The sequence below is a fragment of the Scardinius erythrophthalmus genome, assembly GCF_964197995.2.
Source record: "Scardinius erythrophthalmus genome assembly, chromosome: 9".
NCBI lineage: Eukaryota > Metazoa > Chordata > Actinopteri > Cypriniformes > Leuciscidae > Scardinius > Scardinius erythrophthalmus.
In genome coordinates this window covers 9,609,874-9,636,392 of record NC_138229.1, presented here as the reverse complement: position 1 = coordinate 9,636,392, position 26,519 = coordinate 9,609,874, and the positions used below count along the sequence as shown (strand labels likewise).

The 26,519-nt window shown below is 38.2% G+C and overlaps 1 protein-coding gene across 2 annotated transcripts in view; it reads right to left on the bottom strand.

The window, feature by feature from the left end:
- Positions 1–1,953: 1,953 nt before the first annotated feature.
- The window catches only part of cadm3 (cell adhesion molecule 3), a 68,492-nt gene continuing 43,926 nt past the window's right edge, over positions 1,954–26,519 (bottom strand). Inside the window, exons 4-11 of one of the 2 annotated variants that reach the window (XM_081374208.1) lie at positions 25,883–26,035; positions 24,611–24,748; positions 24,341–24,511; positions 23,647–23,737; positions 21,281–21,453; positions 18,921–18,941; positions 8,256–8,381; positions 1,954–2,466 (exon numbers count right to left, since the gene is read on the bottom strand). In XM_081374208.1, the coding sequence (XP_081230334.1) occupies positions 2,348–2,466; positions 8,256–8,381; positions 18,921–18,941; positions 21,281–21,453; positions 23,647–23,737; positions 24,341–24,511; positions 24,611–24,748; positions 25,883–26,035 (992 nt within the window). In that variant the 3' untranslated portion in view covers positions 1,954–2,347. The remainder of the gene's footprint in view (positions 2,467–8,255; positions 8,382–18,920; positions 18,942–21,280; positions 21,454–23,646; positions 23,738–24,340; positions 24,512–24,610; positions 24,749–25,882; positions 26,036–26,519) is intronic. The other variant, XM_081374209.1, reaches the window with a different exon arrangement.

The window sequence follows — 26,519 nt, the reverse complement described above, 5'->3', positions numbered from 1 at the left end:
TGTGGCAGATTAGAGTGATTTAATGCAAGATTCCCTGTTCATTGGGGCCAAATTACATTGTATCATTAAAACGTGCATTTTCCGTAAAGCTTCATTCAAATGATCTGAAAAGTACTATGCAAATAAAAGTGAATTGAAACAAGCATGTTTTATTCTGAATTGTGATGTTTTTCTCTCAGGTTTAGAGAGAAATTTGAGTTCTCAGCCTAAAATTTTTTTTATTTTCGACCATTTGCCATGTTTAGGACAAGAAATATTGGGAAGAGTCCAGGGGAACGGAATTGAAAAATGCTCAACTCCCAAGTCACAGTTAAATATCTATTGAAAAGAAATAGGCCTAGCTGACACAGAAATGACAACTTGCCACTTTCTGTAATCAAAACTGTTACCAGATCAGCACCGATTTGGGAAAAATTAACTGGATACATAGCGAAGCAGAAGTCATTCACAAATTTAAGCACAATACATTTAAAAGTAAAGTGTGTAATTTCTGCGCCACCAAACTGAATCAGACTACACGCCATTGGTTGAGCCAAAGTTATATATGTCTCCGATCGGGATGCTCAAACAAACAGAGCAATGTTTTGATAGCATCACAGGGAATCAACCTATGATTGGCTTATACAGTCTATTCACATTAAGATTAGATAGAATTAAGGATTTAACATGCTAAAAATTTCACACATCACCTATAATTAGCCAGATTCTAATTAAACAATAGTTTTTTTTTAATTATTATTAAATAGAATTGCCTGTTTATTGCATGATGTAACTGACTAAAACCCCAAACTCCCTCCAAAAGTCACCCTTAGTTTGTGGTTGACAATGATGGAATGAGTCTGTAAATAATCTAGCTCTATGACTGTAAATGGAGGGGAAGACAAAGGCCAGAACAGACAAAAAAAAAAAAAAGGGTTGTGGATAGGAAGAGAGTGGGAATGTGATCATTCAGAGAGAAAGAGATAGAGAAAGAGAGCAGTAGTTTGTTACCCTGCTTTTTCTGAAGAACAGAGGAGATTGATTCCTGAAGGTGGCGTGAGTGAGCTAATCACTGGGCCTGAATCATTCAATGACACATCAGTGCACAAATCAATGTAATGCATTTAGATTGAGGACCTCATAATAATAATAATAATAAGAATAAGAATAATAATCTTCCCAGGTTGATGAAATGACACTAGACTGTTGCACCAACAGTAAACACCAGAAATCAAACTTGAAGAGAACGTAATTCATACAAATATTACTGAAGTTTCATAACACCATGTTTTTTTTTTTCTATAGTCCAGATATTTTTTTATCAACTCTGCATTTCCACGCATGTAAGAAAACCAGGCAGGCTCAGAGAGTATATACTGCAATATCAGACAGTGGGGTGAGAGAGAGAGAGAGAGAGAGAGAGAGAGAGAGAGAGAGAGAGAGAGAGAGAGAGAGAGAGAGAGAGAGAGAGAGGGGGGGGGGGGGGATATATTTACAGCACACTGAGTAAAAATGATGCTATATAATCATATATATATGTATTTATAAATTTATATCAGGGGTCCCATACAATGATTGCATGGGCTACTGTTTTTGCCTGGTTATTCTGCCTGTGTGTGTGTGTGTGTGTGTGTGTGTGTGTGTGTGTGTGTGTGTGTGTGTGTGTGTGTGTGTGTGTGTGTGTGTGTGTGTGTGTGTGTGTGCATGATGTAATGTGATATTGGGGTGATGATGTGTATGACTGTGTGTGTGTCTGTCAGTGATATTGCAGTGTTTCTTGGTTTGATTCAATTTTGTCTTTAGTTTATAACCTTTTTGTTTGATGTGTGTTTGCATGCGTGCCTGTTACCAGTCTGTGTCTTTCAAGGGTTTTGGGAGCAGACAGTGTGTCCTGAAAGTTCATGCATGCACATGTCACTGTGCAACATATCTGGACCGTTTGAAAGGAATCATGGGAGATGAGGGAAGTGTGGTCACTGTCATATTGCCTTTGATCATCTCTTTTTATTGTTTACGTCTCACTATGTGTGTTTGCTCATGTGTCATTATGGTAATGAAGAAAGAGTGTGAGTGTGTGTGTGTGCGTGTGTGTGTGTGCGCGCGCGTGTGTGTGTGTGTGTGTGTGTGTGTGTGTGTGTGTGTGTGTGTGTGTGTGTGTTAAAATGAGCCCACGCGCCAGTGCACAACTCTCACTTCCCTGTCCTGTGTGTCGAAGCTTATTTGAGGTCCTTCAGTTCCAACAGGTCAACACTTTTTGTTTTGTTTTTTTTTCTTCACATATTTCCTCTCTCTTCTGCCATCGCCGTTTTCCCCATCAGGCTGAGTGAACTGAAGCGTGTGAAGGAAGAGGGTACGGAGGGATGGATCTCTAGATGAAATACTCTTTCTTGTCATCCACCCCAGAGTGGCCCCCCTCAGCGTTAATGATGGCCGTGTCTGCATCGGGAGCATCGTCAGAACCTTTCGCCTCATGAGTCAGGTACGTTCCTGAGACACACACAGAGAGAGACAGAAATCACAACCGCAACTGTTGGCTCTGTTTCTGCTTTGTATATCTTCATTAGTTCATTTTATTTTACTGTTTTTTTTTTTTACTTTTAATTACATTGCTTCATTATATAATATAATTAAAATTTTTGACCATTTTGATGGTTGAATATGAACATACACTATTGTTGAAAGGTTTGTGGCTCAGTAAGAAAGAAATAAAGAAATAAAATACATTTATTCAGCAAGGATGTATTAAATTGCTCAAAAATGACAGTAAAGCATGTTTCTGCATGTTCTCATCTGCATATGCTTCCAAAATGTAACCATGTAGGTGGTCAAGGCAGAGATGGTGGGTCTCTCAAGCAAGAGAGGAGAAGTTGTTCTTGTTCCAGCATGCATCTGTTTTTTATGTATGTGTGTGTGTGTGTGGTTCTTGGAAAGCAGTCCAGATAAGAGATCTGGATTTGTCTGAATCTGCTTCCAAGACATATTCTCATTAGATGGTTGTTACACCACCCCTTGACAATGTATAAAAGCTGATAGAAAGTAAAGCTGAAGAAGTTTTTGTGAACGGACACTCTGTCTGTGTTCCTGACTCTTTCCATGGGCCCATGCTTTCTTGAGTAAAAGGAGGGACTGAGAATATTTGTGTGGTGGCACAGAGAAATAGAGATATTATATAACAGAAATTTTACAAATAAATACTTTATTAAACTATTTCAATAAATTCAGTTCTTTTGAACTTTCTATTCATCAGAGTTGATTGTTTTCACAAAAATATTAAGCAGCAGAACTGTTTTCAACATTGATAATAATAGGAAATCAACCTATTATAATGATTTCTGAAGGAGCATGTGACACTGATGCTGAAAATTCATCTTTGCATCATAGGAATAAGATAGTTATTTTATATTGTAATAATATTTCATTATATTGCAGTTTATACTGTATTTTCGATCAAACAAATGCATCTTTGGTGAGCAGAAGAGAGCTTTTTTTAAAAAAAACATAAAAAAATCATATCGACCAAACATGAACATGAATGGTAAATTAAATATAACAATGAAACAAAGTAGTATTTCCCAATTGAATAAAGATAGTTTTTAATAAAATATATATTTTATTTAAAATACTTTGATTTAATTATTTTATTGTATTATATTAATTATTTTAGTAAACACTTAGAAATCCAATATTTGTATATTTTAGAAGCGGCCAAAAGTGATGTCTGGCCTAAGAAAAAAATTACATCTATATGCTTTATTCGAATATTATTATTATTTTTTAAAAGATTTTGTAAGCATATTGTGGTTGTGCTTTGAGTCAATTGTTTTATTTGTAATGCAATGAAAATTAGCAAATTGTGCATTAACATATAGGCCAGGCTGTCATACAAAGAAATTATAAACACATGCAAAAACAAGAAAGAACCAACAAAATATTAATAACTGATTATGTTTTAGTTAATCTATGCTTTTCCTGTGAGCTTTTATTTTTTCTATGCATGTTTTGTGCATAGTTAAATAAAACCTGTGGCAGCAGTTTGCCTTTAGTGTTTAAAAAGTTTAGTGTTTTGTTCTCCCCAAATATTTAATATATTTAAAAAATATAACATATTTTCCTCATATTTTGATGGCTTAATCAAACTTGTAGGGTCATTAAAAACAAATATCCCCTCCGGACATCACTTTCAGCCACTATTGTACATATGTGATTTTTTTAGTCTCATCTGTTAACATTCACTTAAGACACAACTAGGGTGACCACCTGCTAATAAGCCCAAGGGGGGACAAGGGGTATGTTTCTGAGGGACAATGTGGGACACTGTCTGGCGCGGCGGTGCCCCACTGGCAGACTCACTGATAGTGGTTTACCCATTTCTAGCACATACCACCTTGCATAGTATTAATAATGCCCTATTCTCCTAAACGTGTAATTTTTGATGTATGCTCATGAATAGGCCAACCAATGTGTATTTTTTTTCTAAATAAAGTCATTCAATGAATTGACAGATGTAGGCTACTTCCACTTAAGATTTACTATTTAATTTTATTTATTTTTCATTACAATTTATTTACTTTAAATAAATTAATAAATTATAATATTAATTTATAGGATTAACAGGAATTGTAGTTGCTCAACACCACAGGAACAGTTAAAAAAAAGTATTTAAAAAAAATACGATTGACCTCGTATTCCCCTCCCTCCATGTCCGATTGAGAAGGACGTTTTGCAAAGGTCACAAAAAGCCCTCTCGGTATCCCCCTCAACACCTTTCAGCCACAAATATTCATTTCCCCATTCTTGTTTCTTGTACTCACACCTTCTCTTTTTAATTGATGATGGCGTTGGCTCTCAGACAGTCTCTTTCTCGAATTTTTCGAATTGGAAAGCGCGCATCTGAAAGTTCCTTCCTTGCAAGTGTGTCTGGTATGCGCGTGCGTGCGCTGTCATGACAACAACGAAAAGCAATTCCACGCAAAACTGTCACATCCATAACGCCAACTCAATACCATGGCATTGAGTTGGCGTTATGGATGTGACAGTTTTGCGTGGAATTGCCCGACAACAACCTAATCAGCAGTTCAACTGAGGGGTTTGTGTGGCAACCATAGCGTGCTGAAATGTCAAGTAATGTTCGTTTGTCTGCTTGGGGCTCGAGTATATAGAGCGACCAACTTTTTTTTGAGCAAGCATAGATTATGCGTGACACGGTCTCAATTTGCGTGACGCGTGTATTGGGCTTCAAACGCTGTGCGTGCACGCGCTACGCGGGACGGGTGGTCACCCTAGACACAACCAAATGTTCTTACATTAATACCTCACCCAAGTGTACATATGATCCTTCAATGCGCAGCTGCATTTAATCCTTGTTCAGCATTTTTTTCCTGACTCCGAAACCAGGCTGTTTTCCCTAAATGTATAGTTTCTGACAGCTTTTCTAGATATATACTCTGTAAGTCATAGATAGATACAGTGGGAAAGCAGCAGCACAGCTCAAACACTGATCTGTTTACAGTGTCCCTCTGTGCACTGCACACACACTCACACAGTCTGTCAGCCTTTGTCAGTTGCTTCTTGCACTCATAAGACATAAGATAGAACAGAATTTTTCTTGCTATTTTGAAATAAAAGAAACCAACGTACTATGCCGACATCAAACTTTCAGAACTCTTTCCCCAGTCCACCTGAACCACTAGACTAGACTATAAAAATAGTGAGTCACAGTTTTGATGTCAGAGCTACCAGAACTAGAGTTAAGCTGCGTTCACACTACCAGCAACACGCAGCGACAAATCCACACAATCCCATTCATTTCAATGCAGAGCTGGCGATTTCCGGAGACAGGATGTAGTCTTGTGCCGTAAAAAAGTTGAGATATGTTTGACTTTATGCAAATGAAGAGCGGCTTTCGAGAGCGACAACCAATAGGAGTGAAGTCCGTGGATCGTACGTGATCCGTTGCTATATATTTAAAATTAAATTAATGCATTCAACTTTGTTGTTACATTGAAAATCAACACCTGTCTTGTTTTTGTTTTTTTTTGTAAGCTGGGAACAAGAATAAACATAAAAGGTGACATTTTGTCAACAATGTAATATTTTAACATGCAATACATTTATTCCTGTGAATGTAATTCCTGTGTTAACAGATTTATGCTGCATTGAAAAGTAAGAGTACTCACACAATTTCCAATGCAGACGTACCTACAGTAATGTGTCACTTTTAAAAGTAACATTCTTCAACACTTTATCAGCACATTAACATACTTCCACCTACACAGACATAAGGTCATTAAAATAAAGGTAAAATACAATTCTAAAGGTCAGAGAAAGGAAAATGTTTAAGTATTTGCTGCAAGAAACCTCAAACCTTGACTATAATAAATAATACTTTAAATGTACACTATGTAACTTTTTTTGTTCAAAATGTAAATTTAAATAACAAGTCAATACATCATCGATCTTTCTTCCAAAAAGTTTTTTTCTTACCCTGATTCATTATGGTAAGTCTATTATAATTGTTTATATTTTAGACCTTTGAGACACGTGTGTGTCGTTTTCAGAGAAAAGTTGTTCCGGCTACTTTGACGGGTAAAAAACGCGTGTATGGTGTGGGAGTGGCATAATTGTCACAACGAGCGAGAAAGGTTGACATGGAGAGCACTAAATCTCAAACCTCCAGGTAATCACCCGTTTTTAAAAAACACTGAAAAAAGGAGCGTCTGCTGGCGAAAAGAGAACGTGACAGAGCTCATAATAAAACAAGAATCAACATCGGCTTGGCTTTTCGGAGATGGCGATGGTGTTTTTATTACTCAACGGGTGAGTGAGGTATTTTATCTGTTGTGAAGGGTCTTTTTTTTATCCACACAGTCACGCAGAGCCGAAGCACAACCAAAATAAATGATCTTCCACAAAATGCATGCAGTTTTATTTTTTAACCATTAGAAGGTTAAAAGATACATAGTGTACTATTAAAGGGTTAGTTCACCCAAAAATGAAAATTCTGTCAGTAATTACTCACCCTCATGTTGTTCCAACCATGTAAGTCTTTCGTTCATCTTCGGAACACAAATTAAGATATTTTTGATGAAATCTGACAGAATTTTGACTCCTCCATAGGCTTCCAGTGTGACCGAAACTCACCGGCCCAGAATAGTTATTAAAACATCGTTAAAATAGTCCAAGTAACTACAGTGGCACTACATTAAGTTTATCATGCGACGAGAATACTTTTTGTGCGCAAAAACAAACAAAAATAACGACTTTATTCCACTTTTCATTTCCTTCTCTCTGGGCCTCTTAGTGTTTTTGCGCTGCGCGTCTGTGTTGCACATCATCACGCAACACACACATGACCGGCGTCGGCCAATAGTGAGCCTACGTGGTGACGTGTAACACAGACGGGCTGCGCAAAAACACTACGCGAACCAACTAGAGGTCCAGAGAAGGAAATGAATAGTGGAATAAAGTCGTTATTTTTGTTTGTTTTTGCGCACAAAAAGTATTCTCGTCGCTTGATATACTTAAGATTGAGCCACTGGAGTCACTTGGACTATATTAACGATCTCTTTAATAACTTTTCTGGGCCATCAAGTTTCGGTCACACTGGAAGCCTATGGAGGAGTGAAACATGGCTCAGATTTCATCAAAAATATCTTAATTTGTGTTCCGAAGATGAACGAAGGTCTTACGCGGTTGGAACAACATGAGGGTGAGTAATTACTGACAGAATTTTAATTTTTGGGTGAACTAACCCTTTAAGGAAACAATACCAAAGTGTAGTGTCTCTTGAATATATATATATTTTTAAATTGCTGCTAAATATTGACATTGAATGTACATTGAGCAATTGATATGCATTTATAATAGCAAGGATATGCAACCAAGTATGTGCCCATACTTTATTTGCTTATTCTATGTTCATACACTCAGAAGCTGTTCATTCATTTTTATTTTTCATTTTTTTTCTAGGTGCACCATTGCAGTGAGACATGTGGTTCATTTACAAGTATAATGTCCCAGTCAACAATGAGATCTTGGGTCAAGTGTCTGGATGCTTAAATTCAAGACAAAATCTATTAAAAAAAAAAAAAAGCTGCTGATGGGGCAGGACGCTGCAAAGCCCTCCGTCAGGAATTCGACCACAGTTCCTGAAGGTTATAATCCCTTCAGATGTGTGTGCGTGCGATCTCTTTGTGTCTGATTAGATCTGTGCATGTGTGTGAAAGAGAGCGAGGGATTTCTTTGTCTGATTAGGGTGGTGTGTGAGTGTGCAGTACCTTTGTGTCTGATGAGGTATCTGCCGAGGACGATGAGGAGACAAAGCATGATGAAGACAATGACAGCAACCACTCCACCAATCACAGCATGGTCTACTCCCGAGGAGGTGGACATCGCTGTGGGGTCTGAGAAACGAACAGAGACAGGTAGATCGTCAAAGCCGTGCAGAGAGGACAATCAGAATGACAACAGATGTCTTAACAATACAGACCAGGCGAAATCAGAGAAGAGTTTGTGAGAGACTCAAAAGACTGAAAAACATACAACACTTATTTGACCCCACCTCGTCTTTACATACAAGTCAAGTCAAGTCAAGTCAACTTTATTTATATAGCGCTTTTCACAATACAGATTGTATCAAAGCAGCTTCACAGTATTAAATAAAATAGTACATCAGTGTATGTTTCTGGTGTAAAACATCCACGTTTGGTAATGCAGATCAATAGCACTGTTGAATCGATTAATCAAATTAAGTATCCCCAACTGAGCAAGCCAAAGGCAACAGTGGCAAGGAACCGAAAAACTCCATTAGGTGACCTAATGGAGAAAAAAAAAACCTTGGGAGAACCCAGGCTCAGTCGGGGGCCAGTTCTCCTCTGGCGTTTATGAAGTAGAGACCAGATTTAACTGTAAGATTAAAATATTATATGAATGCCTGGCTGAAGAGATGCGTCTTTAATCTAGTTTTAAACTGGGAGAGCGAATCTGAGCTACGAACAGTATCAGGAAGGCTATTCCAGAGTTTTGGTGCTAAATGTGAAAATGCTCTCCCTCCTTTGGTGGATCTGGATATCCTAGGTATGACCAGAAGCCTCGAATTTAGTGATCTTAAAGAGCGCGATGGATTATAGGGCGATAGAAGATCCGTTAAATAAACTGGAGCTAAGCTGTTTAGGGCTTTATAAGTCAGTAGCAATACCTTGTAATTAATACGGAACTTTATAGGTAACCAATGTAGTAATGATAAAATTGGTGTTATATGGTCAAACTTTCTTGATCTAGTAAGAACTCTAGCGGCGGCATTTTGGACTAACTGTAGCTTGTTTATTGAGGATGCAGGACAACCAGCTAATAAAGCATTACAGTAATCTAGTCTCGAGGTCATGAATGCATGAACTAGCTTTTCTGCATCAGAAACAGATAGCATGTTACGTAATTTAGCAATATTTCTAAGGTGAAAAAAGGCTGTTTTTGTAACATATGAAATATGATTTTCAAAAGACAAGTTACAATCTAATATAACACCCAGGTCTTTTACTGTAGAGGATAAAGTAACAGGACACCCTACTATGTTAAAGTTGTATTGAAGGAGGTTTTGTGGGCGGTTTTTTGAACCGATAAGTATTACCTCTGTCTTATCTGGATTTAATAAAAGAAAATTGTGCGTCATCCAATCTTTTATATCTTTAACACACTCTGTCAATTTGGATAATTTAGCGTTTTCATCCGGCCGTGATGAAATATATAGTTGAGTGTCATCAGCATAACAATGGAAACTAATTCCATGTTTCCTTATAATATTTCCAAGTGGCAGCATATATATTGAGAATAATAGAGGGCCTAACACAGATCCTTGCGGCACTCCATAGTTTACTGGAGTTATGATCGATTTTTCTCCGTTTAAATAGACAAAATGGTAGCGGTCAGATAGGTATGATCTGAACCAGCTTAATGCTTGTCCTTGAACACCGGTATAGTTTTGTAGCCGATCTAAGAGTATTGTGTGATCTATAGTATCGAACGCAGCACTAAGATCAAGTAAAACTAGTATTGAGATACAGCCTTGGTCAGAAGCTAAGAGTAAATCATTTGTGATTTTAACGAGCGCAGTTTCAGTGCTATGATGCGGCCTGAACCCAGACTGAAACTTTTCATAGGTGTCATTTTCTTGCAAGAAAGAGCCCAGTTGGGCAGACACAACTTTTTCTAATATTTTGGACATAAAAGGAAGATTTGAAATGGGTCTATAATTTGCTAGGTTATTTGGGTCTAATTGTGGTTTCTTAATTAGTGGTTTTATAACTGCCAATTTAAATGTTCTTGGAACATGACCTAAAGATAAAGACGAGTTAATAATATTGAGGAGAGGCTCTTCCACTATAGGTAACACTTCTTTCAATAGTTTAGTTGGTATGGGATCTAATAAACATGTTGTTGTTTTAGAGGAAATGATAAATTTATTTAACTCTTTTTGTTCTATAGTTGTAAAGCACTGTAATTGTTCTTGCGGGGTGATAATCGAGGCTGAATTATAAGGCGCGATTGAACGTTTACAATTGTGGATCTGATGTTTTCTATTTTCTCAGTAAAAAAATTCATGAAATCATTACTACTAAACTGTAACGGAATATTTTGTTCAGGTGACGCTTGTTTATTTGTTAGTCTAGCCACGGTGTTAAATAAGAACCTAGGATTGTTTTGGTTATTTTCTATTAGTTTGCGGAGATGCTCAGCCCTGGCCGCTTTTAGGGCCTTTTTATAGCGTGACGTACTGTCTTTCCAAGCAATTCTAAAAACCTCTAAATTAGTTTGTTTCCATTTACGCTCTAAATTACGGGTTTCTCTCTTTAGAACACGAGTAGTATTGTTGTACCATGGTGCTTTAATTTTCTCTCTGACCTTTTTTAGTCTCATAGGTGCAACAATATCCCATTTTCCAGAGAGAACGGTGCTCATAGTGCTGGTTAGTTCGTCTAGTTCATCTGTTTGTTTAGGTTCAGGCAGCAGCTGAGACAGATCCGATAAGCAATTTGAAAAATTATCTATGGTGGATGGAAGGATTGTTCTGCCTAATCGATAACGCGGCGCAGCATGATATATTACCGGGGTACGTAATATGCAAGTTACCATGTAATGGTCAGTTACATCATCACTTTGCGGAATGATATCTATATCGGTTGGATCGGTTCCATGTGATATAATTAAATCGAGTGTATGATTAAAACGATGAGTCGGTCCGGTAACGTTTTGCTTAACCCCAAAGGAGTTTAATAAGTCTATAAACGCAGCCCCTAACGTATCATTTTGATTATCTACGTGTATGTTAAAATCTCCAACAATTAATATTTTATCGACATTGACCAATAGATCTGAGAGAAAATTTGCAAATTCTTTTAGGAAATCAGCGTAAGGCCCTGGTGGTCTATATACGGTAGCCAAGGCTAAAGATAATAGGGATGTTTTTCTATCATCTAAGAGCGTAACATTTAGTACAAGTACTTCAAATGAAATAAACTTATAACCCGTTTTCTGAGTAACATTGAGAATATCTCTATAGATAGTTGCAATACCGCCGCCACGACCAATCAGACGGGGCTCGTGCTTATAGGAGTATCCTGATGGAGTAGACTCATTTAGACCGAAATAATCATTTGGTTTAAGCCAGGTTTCAGTAAGGCAAAGTACATCTATGCTATTATCTGTGACTATTTCATTTACAATAACTGCCTTAGGTGTGAGTGATCTAATGTTTAAAAGACCTAGCTTTAGAAATTGTTTTTGTTTACTAATAGCAACATTTTCTGTTTTAATAACAATTAGATTTTTCCTAGATCCTGCAGTAGATTTATTATTTGATCGCACTAAACGAGGAATAGACACAGTTTCTATGCAATGTTCTACACTAGTATTTATATCAGTTAATTTGGTGCAGCAGAGACTATGATTTGGACTTTTGGTTACTAGTCAAAAGGTATTTAACGTTTTGGAGATGTTATCTGACAGAAGATCCGATCCGAATCTGTTTGGGTGTAAGCCATCAGCACGGTATAGCCTAGGACGCTCCCAAAACAGATTCCAATTATTTACAAAGAGCAGTTTCTGCTCATTGCACCATGACGTTAACCATTCATTTAGCGCGAATAATCTACTAAACTTGTCATGTCCTAGACGGTACGTGGGAAGCGGTCCTGACACAATGATCGTTATATCAGGCGATGTGCTGCGTACCGTATCGATCAGATTCCTGAAGTCTTTCTTCAGAACTTCCGTCTGGCGCAGCCTGATGTCGTTCACTCCCGCGTGCAATACCAAAGTTCCGACGCGCTCGTTATCGTTCAGAATCTCGGGAACGCGAGCAGCGATTTCAGAAACACGAGCACCAGGAAAGCAGTGACTGTGCACCTTATTTTTACCTGATGTAGCATGGACGTGCCAAACAATGGAATCACTGATGATCACAGCATCGCGTTCTGTTTCGCGAAGAGCGGAGAAGCGGTTTTGTGTGGATAACTCGAAAACCGGGAGGGTCGGAGAGGGTCTTGGTCTAGACCTGACTCGCGTCTTCCGCTGCGGAAATATCCAGGCTTCGTGGTGGCGTGTTGGAGCCGGAGTGAACGAGACCATGGCTGATCGCGACCTTGGCGCTCGGGACCGATGCCGAGTAACGCACGGAGTAGACGAGGTCGGAGTCAGCCGGTTAGTAACATTAATCTCTGATTTGTGAGCATCAGCGCGTGATGTTTCAAGAACTAAACGCCGGTCTCTCAGCTCGGCCTGTCTCACTAAAAGGTCGTGGATCTGTTTCTCAACAGCTTCCAGCTCAGACTGTACCGCGTGCAGCTCAAATGTGTCCTCACCTGCACCAAAAGGTAGTCTACTAGCATCTGATATATTCGCCATTTTAACAGATGGACAGTAAGTTAGCAACGACACTACCAGTGATGCTATCAATTAATACTAATTTCTGACAAGCGTCTTAGATATAATCCGTCTTTTAAGTGGTACGGGTGTAGAGTAGACGCACGATAGGTGAAAAATGTTTGTAAGTGAGTGTTGAGAAGACGCGTTCAGCCGTGATCCCCGGGAGTAACCTATAAGAGTATCCAGCGATCACTAACAGGCTTGGGACACGTCTGCTCAACAGTCCGCGTTGTAACTATGAGGTTTGAGCAGTAGTGCTTCTCAGTGAGGAAAAGTAGAAAATGTTTGTTGTAAGTAAGTTTAAAGAGTAAAATCAAGAATTATAAATCAAATCGATAGAGCTCCAAAGACAACAACGCGTTCGACAATACACAGCGGAGGTCATCCATGTACAGTAATGTTGGGAATCTTCACTGATTTTGATTCAGGAAGTCACAATGCGATTACAAAACGGTCCCCTAAGCACACTGAAAAAAATGATTCGTTAAAATTAATCAATGAATATTTTTTTTCAGTGCAATGGCATAAAGCTGCACATATTTTGAAATATAACAAAAAGCCTAGTGATTCACTTAGTCCTTTTTTGAAGTACAGAGGCTGTATAATGGATGGAAATGTGCAATGTGAAACTGAAAGGTTATGTTCTTAGAATACTTTAATTTAAATGCAAAAAAACAACTTGAATTACTGGTGGAAATTTGTGCTAAAACTATTCAGGTTGATGCAAATTTTCATCTGGTTTTGAGTTTGCATACTTGAATGAGAGTGAAGCCAGATTATTCACGACAACCCCACTGACAAAAATACAACCCCTCTGATAATACTGCACATACTTTTTGAAATTATATTACTACTATATATTTAAAATAATTCTTTTTTCAACTACAGATTCTCTCTGAGAAAGAGTCACAATGTGTCTTTGATGTTTGTCTACCAGCTCTAATAACACTTATCTTAGCAAACCATTTCGAGCAATTTTTCCTCTTTAATAGAGCCCTTGACATTTTCAAGCAATCTGAACTAAAATAGGGTCCGAAGTGAAAAATACAATTTAATAAGCTGTTTTCTATTTTAATATACTTTAAAACGTAAAATGTATTCCTGTGATGACAAAGTTGCTGATTTGCTGCTCAATCAATTATTATAATCAATGTTGAAACACTTGTGCTGCTTCATATTTTAGTGGAAACTGTGATCATTTTTTTTCAGGATTCATTCATGAATAGAAAGTTCAAAAGAACAGAATCTATTTGAAATGTTATTTTTTTAACAATATAAATGTCTTTGATGTTCATTTTGATCAATTTAATGTCCTTGTTGAATAGCATTTCTTTATAAAAAAATACTGACCCCAAACTTTTAAATGGTAATTTATGAAAAAATGTGCATTATAATCTGTAGAGTATTTGTAATGGGCTGTCAAGTTACTACAGTGTGATTTTCCATCTACCGTGAAGCCCCACGAGCCACTGACCTCTGTTTGAAAGGAAACACATGAATAATCACAAGCAAGATTTCAGCAAAGAGTCTATCGTAAGCTTCAGTGACTTTGCCTGGACTCAGAGAGCGCGAACGACATCCATCACTCCCACCCACGGCACGATCTCTGTCTCCTTCTCAAACAATACTCCATCAAAACAAGACAAGTTAACAGTCACCCTGACGCTTCCACGCATTAGGTAAAGAAAAAAAGGAGGGCGATAGATGAGAGCAGAGAGGATGAAGGAGGACGAACAGAGTGAGTGCTGAGTGACACAACAAGAAGCCCTGAGAGCGACAGAGAGAGAGAGAGAGAGAAAGAAACAGATAGAAACCAAAGAGGTATAGAGATAATAGGAAATACACACAGAAAGAGTACAGGAAAAGACAGAAAACACTGAAGAGATAATGTCTTTTACAGGGGTCATCACTGGAGTTAATTTAGGCATCACAACATTATAATGTTCAGTAAAAAAAATGGATATTCATTTGGAGATTTGGTCAAGATTACATTTAACAGTGATATTAAATGATTAGCATTTTTAAAGATTATCTTTGAGTGAGTATTAGATGATTGCAAAGGTAATCTAAATGTAAATATACAGGACATTGATGCAAAGTGATATATTTTTTTGCATCCAAACACACTGACAAACATAGCAAGTCATGTCTTTTGAAAAGTTTTTATAGCTATTTAAAAGCATTTTCATACTAGAACTTTTGGTGAGGATCACAATCAAGCTCTTTGACATCAGAGTTCAGTTCATTTCATTAGCGTTTTTCTGAACTCGAGTGTACACCAAAGAATCATATTTAAAGCTACACTGTGTAGGATTTTCTCCCATCTAGCGGTGAAATTGTATATGACTACCAGCTGAATATTACTTTCTAGCCCCTCCCATTCCGAGGGCGTTTTAACTCCTACGGTGGCCGTATTATTTCAAATCTGCCGGCAGTCACGAGTAATCTCCCCCTCGCATTCGTCACGGTGCCACTGAGTGTAAAAACACGATAGGCGAAGCTTGAATTTCCTGGTATGTCCCTCTTTGGCTAATGTATTTTCAAGATGGAGGTGCAACATGGCTGCCGGCAGTGGCGGCTGGTGCTAAAAAAATTTGGGGGGGCACAACAAACTGAATTTCTAATTCAGGACTGAATGTAGGCTTATTGTTAAATAACAATTTAACAGTGATAATAATGTAGCTATCATTAGCCTAAAGTTTAGCTAAAACTTCAGCCGGTAGGGTAGCCAATTGCCAAATAAATCTGAATTTTTGGGCTAAATGGCGATGTATGGTATAATCTGAGTATTTAATTATTATTTTTCTATTTGAATAAAAAAAACCTGTATTTATTTATTATTTTTTTTTAAATATTTAATATCTTGATCGATATTGTCCTACAAACAATGTTTATATTGAAGGTTATAAAAACAAACATAGTGTTGCTGTCTATCTGCAGTCTATCCAAAAAAGGGGTCAAATCACATTACATTCTAACATTGCAACATTACAATCTAAAAACAAAATAATGTTTTTTAAAGTAGTTAAATTTACTAAACCAAAAAAAAAAAAAAAAGCTAATATCATAAAAATACACATGTAGGTTTGAAATTCTCTAGCACATTTATGTTCACCAACAACAACAAATATTCAACAACAAATGTTTTAGCTAAATATATTTATAATTTAGTGCTAATGTATATTTTAGTCAGAATAATTGCGCTCCTATTCATTGCGCTCCGTCTGTTCGGCGCGCATGCACGCGGGGGCGCTCGTTCACGGAAGTATAGCTTGCAGAAAGCTCGCCCACTCATGACAGCAAACTGGACTTTCTAACATTTACAGATGGAGAATATGTCCGTGAAATGTAAGTTATGCACTGAGGAAATTATTGGATGTCACTTCAGCTTATGGCTAAATACTATTAGAGGAACATTTGTTTCCACCAATCGCTGCACAAGATAAGGTTACGTATGATGACGAAAGCACGTTAGTGCGAGCCCTCCCGGAACCCATAGAGAATGCATTGCAGTGCCTGCAGTTCGAAAAAAAAAATCTTTGAATGTAAGTCTATGGGAAGACTCTGGGCGATTCTCAGCCAGAGTGAAATCGCCCAAAAGAGGCGGTACTCCACAGAACGTGACTCGGCGCTGATTGGATTATATCCAGAGGCAGAACAACAGTGAGTGACTGCTAGCAACTCTGTGGTTGAATGAGATAGTGATTGAAAAAGTCCCTTACTCCCTTACACACTTTGGTGGTGCGTCGCCCGATCGCCCTAATGAAGAAACCGCCGCTGGCTGCCGGCCTGCCGCCATTCGAGCGACTCGCTCGTATGTATTCTAAATGGCAGATTCTACGCTTACGAGAATACTTGATTAGTTGGTAGAAGTAATTACACATTAATGAGCACATATCATTTTGAAAGAACAAAGTGTTTTTTGCTAAGAGTCAACTTAAAAAATTACACAGTGTAGCTTTAAGGCTCTTTGAAAATGGCGGTCCAGATACGGTTCACTGATCTGCTGTTGATGATGATTTGCTTCTAATTTATTACTTATCGCTGTTTTTCTCAGTAAAAAAAAACTGACTTCAACGAGCATCTAGCATTCTTTGCATCTTTTGCGAAATACACATTCATTAATTTAGACAGTAAATGTTTATTAAAAATTGGGTAACACTTTATTTCGATGGTTCACTTTAGACATTCTTCTAAGTAACTTTGCAATGACGTGTCAGCTAACTCTCATTAGAGTATTAGTAGACTGTCTGCCTAATATCTGCAAACACTTTATTGTGATGGTCCCCCAACAGACATTCTACTGACTATAAGTAACTTTGTTTGCAACTACTTGTCTTCTTATTACCCAAACCCTAACACCTTACCCTAACCTAAGGGGTCTAATACTGTCCACAAATACTCAAATGGGAGATAGTAGTTGCAAAGTTACTTATAGTTAGTAGAGTATCTAAAGTGGACCATCGAAATGAAGTGTAACCAAAAACTGAAAAAACAATGTTTTCAATATGTGGTGCCTCCTCGTCCCAAGTCGTTATCTAGCTATAATGCTGTTGCTGTTAATGCTGTTAACCTCTTATGGCGCTTTTCCACTGCATGGTACAGCTTGACTCGTTTTTCCACAGCAGTTTAGTACCGCTTCAAAGTGGGTGGGATTATAGACGGATCGTTATAGTTGCGCCGCCTCTACTGCCGTGACATCATGGTAAACGCGACACAACCAAACGCACAACACAGGAACAATGGAGCATATCGATGGAATGATGTTCTTGATTCTCGGCATCGGCAAGTGGATGTTTTTCACTGCAAGACGAAGAAGTTTTTGTACTTGTATTTTCACATTTTTTGTATTGGTACGGCTCGCTTGGAACCTCAGCCGAGGTGGTACTAAACAAAAGTCCCAGGTATAGGTACCGTACACAGTGGAAAACCCCCAAAAGTGAGCCGTACCGAGCCGTACCATGCAGTGGAAAAGCACCATTAGTCTGGGGTAAAAAAAGCCAATTTGGATAATATCCATCTTGTAAGTTAATCATGATGGGGGTCTTTTATGTCAGCAAAATTAATATATAATGCTGAAAATGAAACCTCTTATAAAATGCTAATTTTTCATGGCAAACTCTAAATATAGCTTTTTCTAAACTGTTAAGGCAAACATGTTGAAGATTAGCAGCAAGGCAATCAATTTATTATGTGATAAACAGTTTGATTCGACACAAAAATAGTTTATTCAGGGCATTAAGGCATCTCCTTTGATATCCATACAAATAGATCAGTCTCTGGCCCCCCCGTTGGGTTCCCACGGTGTTGCACATTTCTGAATAGAGATTGTAGTCCCCCCTGGAGTAGGGTCTCTGCATGATGCAATGATGTGGATGATGCAAATGTACTACGGTTTAAATTAGCACAAAGTGGGGCAGAATTGAACTTGCCGCATGCAAATTGACATATATCTGCATTCCTTATCAGTCAGGGTTTGAAAATGTCCAGATTGATGACATGGGAAGGTGCACGCAGGTTTAACTGAATCACTGCTTATGCTTTGACTCAGTTTGGCTTCTTCCACCAGGCTACAGATGGCTGGACCTCCCTGTAGCAAAAACTGAGTTGCATCAATAATAAATCTCATTCATTTTTCTAAGCGAGATTGTTTTCAAATTGGCTGAAAATGCAGTTTTTGGCATCAACCTAATTCAGTATTAAGCTTTCAATGAACCAACAAATTTGCACTGATATTAATAGTTTTCCATGTAATATCAAATGTTTTGCTTTCGTGAACAACGTTCCTGCTCCATTACCTATGTTCATAATGACAGAGCAATTCACCAGAGAGTTGTAGCTAAAAAAAACACCCAGATCCATCATAAATTGAGACAAACAGGCTGATGAAAGAGAGATAGAGGAGAAAAAGAGGGAAAGAGATTCATTCAAAGATCCCAAAAAAGATAGACAGGGCAATTCTTAAAGAAAAAAGGAGGAAAAGAAAGAAAAAGACAGAAAGTTAGAGAGAGAGGTGACAATACCTGCAGCTTTTACTCCGGCTTCTTCTCAAGAGGATGAAAGGATGAATGGATGGGTGGATGGATGGATGAGTGGATGGATGGATGGATGGATGGGGACCACATGAGTGGAGGCACGAGATGTGATGCAAGAGAAGGAACAAAGAGAAACGATCAAGAAAAAGTGTCTAAGCGTGCATGCGTGTGCGTCTGTGTGAGCTCACTGAACACTATCAAAAAAATAAGTATCTCGGAAGAGTATTAAAGAGGATTTCACATAGCGAAATAATAAAATAATTGAAGCGAACGTTTGCTAGAGGGAAGGTATTGTGTCAGATTGTGTTTCTAGATAATCAGAGGCTTTGCCGTGAGATGTGCCTGGTTAAATCCTGCATTACAGTCAAAGCTGACAGCAGATGCTGCTCAACATGCTTGTGTGATACTGCACTGGAGATCTCAATATACATATCTCTTTTTCACACGCACAAACACAACCTGCTCGATTATATTGTGACACATTCAAGCTGTTCCACCCAGGGAGGGCACTTTGGTCATTTTGTCTACACAGGTACGTGAAAGATGCATGATGGGGTCTACATATCTGTGCTTTTTTTTTTTAGTCCATAAACATGTACATTACTTTACATGTATTTTTGTAATATACATTGCATTTTTGATGATTAATAATTTTGACACACTTTTATGCTACTTTCATGGTGTTTTAATGGAGTTCTCATTCACATTAATTATATTCACTTAAACATTCACCTTTTCTGTTCCATGCATGAAAGAAATAGCCTACATCATATTGGTTTGGATCAACATGAGGATGAGTAAATGGAAAAAAAAAAGTAACATTTTTGGTGGACTATCCCTTTGACTGGACACATTCAATCATGTTCCTTAAGTTTCCTTAAGTAATAACCATTTTATATACAATGCTGGCAAAAAAAAAGAAAAAAAAGTTTGGGGTCGGTAAGATTATTTAATGTTTTTTTAAAGAAGTCTCTTATGCTCACAGAGGCTGCATTTATTTGATCAAAAATACAGTAAATATAGTAATATTGTGAAATATCAATACAATTTAAAATAACTGTTTTTTATTTGAATATACTTTAAAATATGGTGGCAATATGGTGTCAAAGCTGAATTTTCAGCATCATTACTCCAGTCTTCTTCAGTGTCACACGATCCTTCAGAAAGCATCCTAATATGCTGATTTGCTGCTCAAGAAAAATTTCTTACAGTTGTGCTGCTTAATATTTTTGCGGAAACTGTGATCCATTTTTTTCAGGATTGTTTTGGTGAATAGACAATGAACAGGTAAAAGTCTTTACTGTCACTTTTGATCGATTTATTGTGGACTTGCTGATTAAAAGTATTTGTTTATTATTTACAGACCCCAAACATTTGAACAGTAAAGTATGCAAAAATGATTTTAATTACATTAAATATTATTATTAATATTATTATATTAGATATATAGTAAAAATAAATAAAAATCAGCCCCTTTTATCTCACCTGTGTATAGATTTTGACTGGTGTAAAATGTTTTGAAGTTTAAAAGTCAAGGTAATTATTGTGTTGTCATGATCGATCATTGCTGTCTCTTCTCAGTGCACTCAAGTAATCATGCCCGTCCCAATCCCCTCCCACACGCACACAGAGAAACCGGTTACTGTGATCAGTGGCACTGCAGTGGAATGTTAAAATGTGGTTAGGTTTGAGTGTGTGTACAATGGATTACCTGTAAAGGTGTGCACTCCATTCAGCCGAGAAACAGATGATGGAGTGGCAGAAGGTGAGGAGGAGGGGGAGGAGGGGGGCGAGGGAGGGGAACGAGCAGACGGAAGAGTGAGATCTGGGAAGAGAGCGTTGGAAAGAGAGGTGGTGGGAACTTCAGGAGATGGAGGGAGAGTGGGAGGAGCAGAAGGAGGGCGAGTCGAGGAGATTGGAAGAGTGGATGTGGGGACGGTAGTGGAAGACGACGAAGAGGAGGGAGGAGGAAGAGTTTCACCTACAGTAGAGGGTGAAAGGGAAGTTTGAGGAGGAGATGTGGGAGAAACAGAGGATGAAGGGAGAGTAAAGGTGGGAATAAGGAAGTCTGAATCTCCCTGGTCTTGGAAGATGAAGGAAAAGAAGAAAAAAATGACAACAGAAAACAATGGATGGAGAAAGGGATGGTGGATGAGAGGGAAAATGAAAGAGGAAATAAAGAGTGAGTCATGCAAAAAGAGAAACAAAAGAAAGGAAAGTAAATTCAGAAAAAAGAGACGTGACCGTAAACTTAAACAGCATAATAAATGACGTCAACATAAATGATGACGAAAACACCTCTTCTTTCCATTCCTCCCTTCTCGTCGTTCGTCTCTCTCATTAATTACCTTGCACCAGGAGAGTGTGCGATACATCCCCCATGCCGATCCCGTTATCAGCCTGGCACTCATAAATGCCATTATCCGTTTTGTTGAGTGATTCGAAGCGCAGGAACGCACCATCCACCTTCGCCAGCGGGGGGAGCTCTCCGTCTTTCCTCCGCCACACAAATGCAGTCGGTCTGAGAGAGAGAGAGAGGGAGAGAGATTACATTACAAAACAGACCACATAAACAGCGTTTTGAAATTTCACATCAAAAGAAAAGCAGAAAGAGTCGTTTAATTGAGCAGATTGAAGGGTTTTGCAATTTGGCGCACTATCAAACGAGCTGAGGAGCAAAGAGGGATGCACTGGAGAGAGTCCCGAACACAGCGAAGCTGAGTCACATGTCAAGTGAAATGAACCAGTTAATCAAAGGGGAAAGAACACCATGGGTGCTTCTTATTTATTATATGTGCATCCTTGTTTCCTTGCCTCACGTCTCAGCTCCACCCCTTTAGGATGCAAGGGAAGGATACACCTGTGTATCCCATGTAGCCAAACCATCAGTGTTGTGACCCACCTGACCTGAAGGGTCATATGACACAAACAGAAAAGTTAACTCCCCAAAACAGCTGCTATCGTTTAACTCAATCAAGATTAGAAGTTAATTTATGGGTGGACTACTACAAGCGTGGTGGGATTTGGGACAGGGCCAATGTTTGTGTTCAAATAAGTTTCCTGAATACTCTCCCTGTTTTCAATTGGTTAACCAAACAGACAGCCCCACCCCAAAGTCCTGCCATTGGTTGAGCCAATGTTGCTGTGTTATGCTGGTCTGGTTGGTACTCAAACGAACAGAGAAATGTTTTGATTGCGCCACAGAGCCAAAGTGTTCACACTTCCTGGGGAAGTCAACCTACTGCTGGGATAAAAGAAAGTATTTTAGCATCAAAAAATTACACGCTTCACCTCTAAAATCTCCTCATATGCCAAACTAACTGTGGCTTTTTTTCTGTGAGTCCAAATCAGCGTGACTGTGTGCGTTACAGGGATTTAGAGAATTATGATGAGGACATAGGCAAATCATTATTTGAGAGCATGAATAAACCAAATAATATCATTTTGATTTATGTTGATAGAATTGTGCTGTAATGACTAAACGAAGACATCAGTCTACTCTGGCATGAGATATGTTACTTGCAATACAGTAAGACAACAAAACAAGCAAGGATATGTTGTATTAGAGGTAGCGTTTCACACAGAAACTGGATCATATATGATAGTGACACACACTATTGTTCAAAAGTTTGGGGTCATTTCTGCTCACAAAGGATTGATTAAAAATGCATTAAAAACAGTAATATTGTGAAATTTCATTACAATTTAAAAGTGAACTGAAGTGAAGGCCAAGTATGGCAACCCATACTCTGAATGTCTTTTCTGTCTCTTTTGATCAATTTAATGGATCCTTGCTGAATGAAAGCATTCATTTATTTTTAAAACTTCTTACTGGCCCCAAATGTCTGTGTAGTGTCAGTGTGTATACAGTATATATATATATATATATATTTTTGTGTGTGTTTTCACAAGTTTTCTGTGATGGGTAGGTAGGGTATGGGATAGAATATACAAAACAGTTTGTACAGTATAAAAATCATTTTGTCTATAGAGAGTCCCCATAAAACATGGAAATCCAACATATGTGTGTGTGTGTCTGTGCAGCAAAAAGATCAAAAGATCATTATGGACCCTGTAAGTGCCACCTCTGATACTACGGTATCTTCTTCAGATACAAGCTCCCATTCCAGTAAGGAAGAGATAGAGAGTAAAAGCAAATGGGAAAATGCGACAGAAAAACGCTATGGGATGTCTAAATGGGGTTGAATAGCTCTCAGTGTGGGACTAATGGATGTCAGAAGCCATAATGAGTTGTAATGCGATCCTGCACCAGTAGAGGGTGATATTCAATTACATTAACTTCAATTTCTAGGGAGAAATATTTATGTGATATAACCAAGGCTTAAGTAGCTAAAATATAATAAATATATCTGAAATAATAATGTTTCATCCGTTAGCTCCCGAAAGGGAGTTGTTGAACTGACTGAGATCATAGAGGATCTGCATTTGAAACAACCCTATGTAAGGATGTCTCTGATCCCTCTTTCTGTCTTCTATCTGTATTTCATGTAACATGAAGGAAATAATCTCTGTAATACAGTCAAACAGAACTCTGTGTATTTTTGTGTGTGTAAAAGAGAGAAAGGAGATAAATAGGCTGACCATTTTTAGCTTCATACATAAAACATGAATGTCAAGGATGGAAATGAGAGTGTGTGTGTGTGTGTGTGTGTGTGTGTGTGTGTGTGTGTGTGTGTGTGTGTGTGTATCTTACTCTGGATTTCCATTTGCCACACACTGCAGGTAAAACTTCTCTCCTTCTCTGGGCAGGTCACTCTCAGGCTGAATTGACACGCTAGGAGAAACTGAGAAAAAGCACAAATGCATTTCTAAATAATAAGCCGGACATCAACACCAAAACAGCGGTTTCAGATTTTTTTTTGCAGTTTTGTGTTAAAAATATAATAAAAACAGTGATATATTATAACACGTTTCTGAGGCTCAAACAAGTAGATGATGCCAGCAATGTCAAGGTCATGCGGGTTTGATTCACAGGGAATGCATGAACTGATCAAATGTATTAATTTGAATGCAGTGTACAAAGAACCATTAAGGGAAGCCAGGAAAAGCTTCTATAAGTAATGGTGAAAAGCAGTTGTGATGTGTGAACGCACTTCGGTTTAATTTTATTTCAAAGCGGCACATTGTGACATTGTAATTGTGTGTTGTTTACAGCTGGCATACACAGTATTTACAATGTATGCATCAAATCATAAATGCTTCCATTAAAATCAAACAGTCTATGCTGAAAGCACCTGTCTGTTATATCATCTGTGATATAAACTTTATTGGCAGAACTTCTGCTTATTGACATTTCTAAAATCACACAGTATAACAGCGTCATACCGTTCAGCTCTACACAACAGCTATGTGAAATAAGCCTTCAGGCTTTTGTATGCGTGTCTTACACAAGACGCTGAGGGGCTGTTCTGTCTTCTTGTCTCCATTGGCGATGGACGGGTGATCCACCGCACAGGCGATCAGAGCATTGTTATCATTCCTTGTGACAGTGAAGATGAGCTCGCTGGTTACTGTGTAGGTTGGTTCTTCAGGGTTGGACTCCACAACATCAGGACGCCCTACACATACACAAACACAAATTAAACACTGTAATTACTGAACAACACCGTTTGAGTTCAAAGTGGATTTTTGTCCTGACTGTGTGTGTGTGTGTTTACCCGGTTTCTCCTCTTGATTAAGGTACCAGTGTAGTTTAGCAGGAGGTTTGCTGCCTGAACTCGTGCAGGTAAGAGTAACCGTGCTGCCCTCCTGAACAGCATCTTCAAAACCTGTTATCACCGGCTTACCTGGAACACCTGTGTGAGAAAAACAGAGATATTATGAAGTAAATACATAATATTTCCAGGTGCAATTTGAAGAAACTAAGGGGCTAGATTCTGGCTAGATAAGGGGCTTAATTCTGGCTTAAAATGTAAATAAAATAAAAACAGTTCTGCTCCCTAAGTAGCGGCTCACTATCAACAACAACTAGCTACTTGTTATTAGGCCTTCATGGAATTTGCACCAAATTAATTCTGCTCTGTAGATTTCTGCAGAATTCAAATGTCCATCATTCACACCCCCCGCCAATCGCATGTTTTTTTTTTATATTAAAAACTTTTATAATGTTTTTAGCTGCCAAAAAGAGTACAATACTCTCAACTCCATTTAACAGATTTTACCATATTTAAATAAATTATACAGATTTTCTCCCCAAAACCAGTACAGTAAATGTGGAGCAGTGTGCAGGTTCCGCGTGGACCTGGTCACATCAAACACGCTTACCATGAGCGCCTGGTGCTTTTCAAAAGAGGTGAAGCACAGATGTCAGATGTTATCAATGACAACATGTATATCTGGATATTTAATGATTTTGGTGTGCAACATGGCAGTTGCTAGCAAATATCAAACTTCTACTACTTCGCAGTGTGACCTGTCAATCTGAATTGAATGTGAATTTAAAAAAATGATCAAGCCTGCAACATTATGGCTGCAAAACGTTGAGTTGTCTCAAGGGTATACACGCAAAAACAAACATACATCATGACCAGGGCAGACTGACTCATGAAAAAATGACTCTTCATGAATGGGTTAGATGGATTGATGGATGGAGTTGTCTGTGTTGGATTGAATGACAACTATGTTTTAATTTACTAATGGTTTCAGTTGCATCACCATTTCAATGACTGGCCATTTGTGGCTAAGATCACTTTGAGAGCTCTTTTAATCATCTAATAGAAAAGCCATGCTTTCAGAAGGGACAAAAATGCATTAATTGAAAGGCCATTGTCCTTTAAACAAACCAATATTTTCCTCATGCTAAAGTTACCCATGATAGTCTCATACTTTTAGTGAAATACATGAAGAGCGATGAGGAATATGCTACATATATATCAATTATTCTACTGATTCACATATGACTGAAAATGAACATACATACACACACATACCTAGTACAGTAACTGTGGCTCGTGCGGTCCGTACAGGCATGGTGAAAATGGAACAGGTGTACTCTCCATCATCTGACAGCTGAACCTCTGCGATGGTGATTATCAGCTCTGTAGCCGTGGACTTTACCAACTGGATACGGTTATCTCTCAGTGCTGAGAAAGACAGAGCAGATAAGAGAAACACATACACTACATAGGTGCCATGGAATTTTTAGCATTTTATTTTCCCCCCTGAAGTCCGCTGATAACGTTAGTCAAAACCATTGTGATTTAGATGTATCTGATTGCTTTCTACCATCTCTCTAACTCTTCCATGTTCACCTTTATCAGACTCAAACTTTTTTGTAGTTGAAAAAAAAAAACAGTGTGTACGATCCTGATCTACACTACATTCATATGACTTTGAAATCCATTTACAATAAGATTTTTTTTTAGTATATGTCTTAGAATGCCTTTATAGAATGAGATGTGTACTGTATGTAACATCATACTGAGTGCGCAATATTGTCTGATCTGAATACGCTTACTCTTTCCTCATCTAGCGAACCATGTGACGTTCACTATGTAGTGAACAGCGAACGAGTCAGCAGTTTTGGATACAGTATACTGTATGCATGAATGCATAAAATGCCTCTGT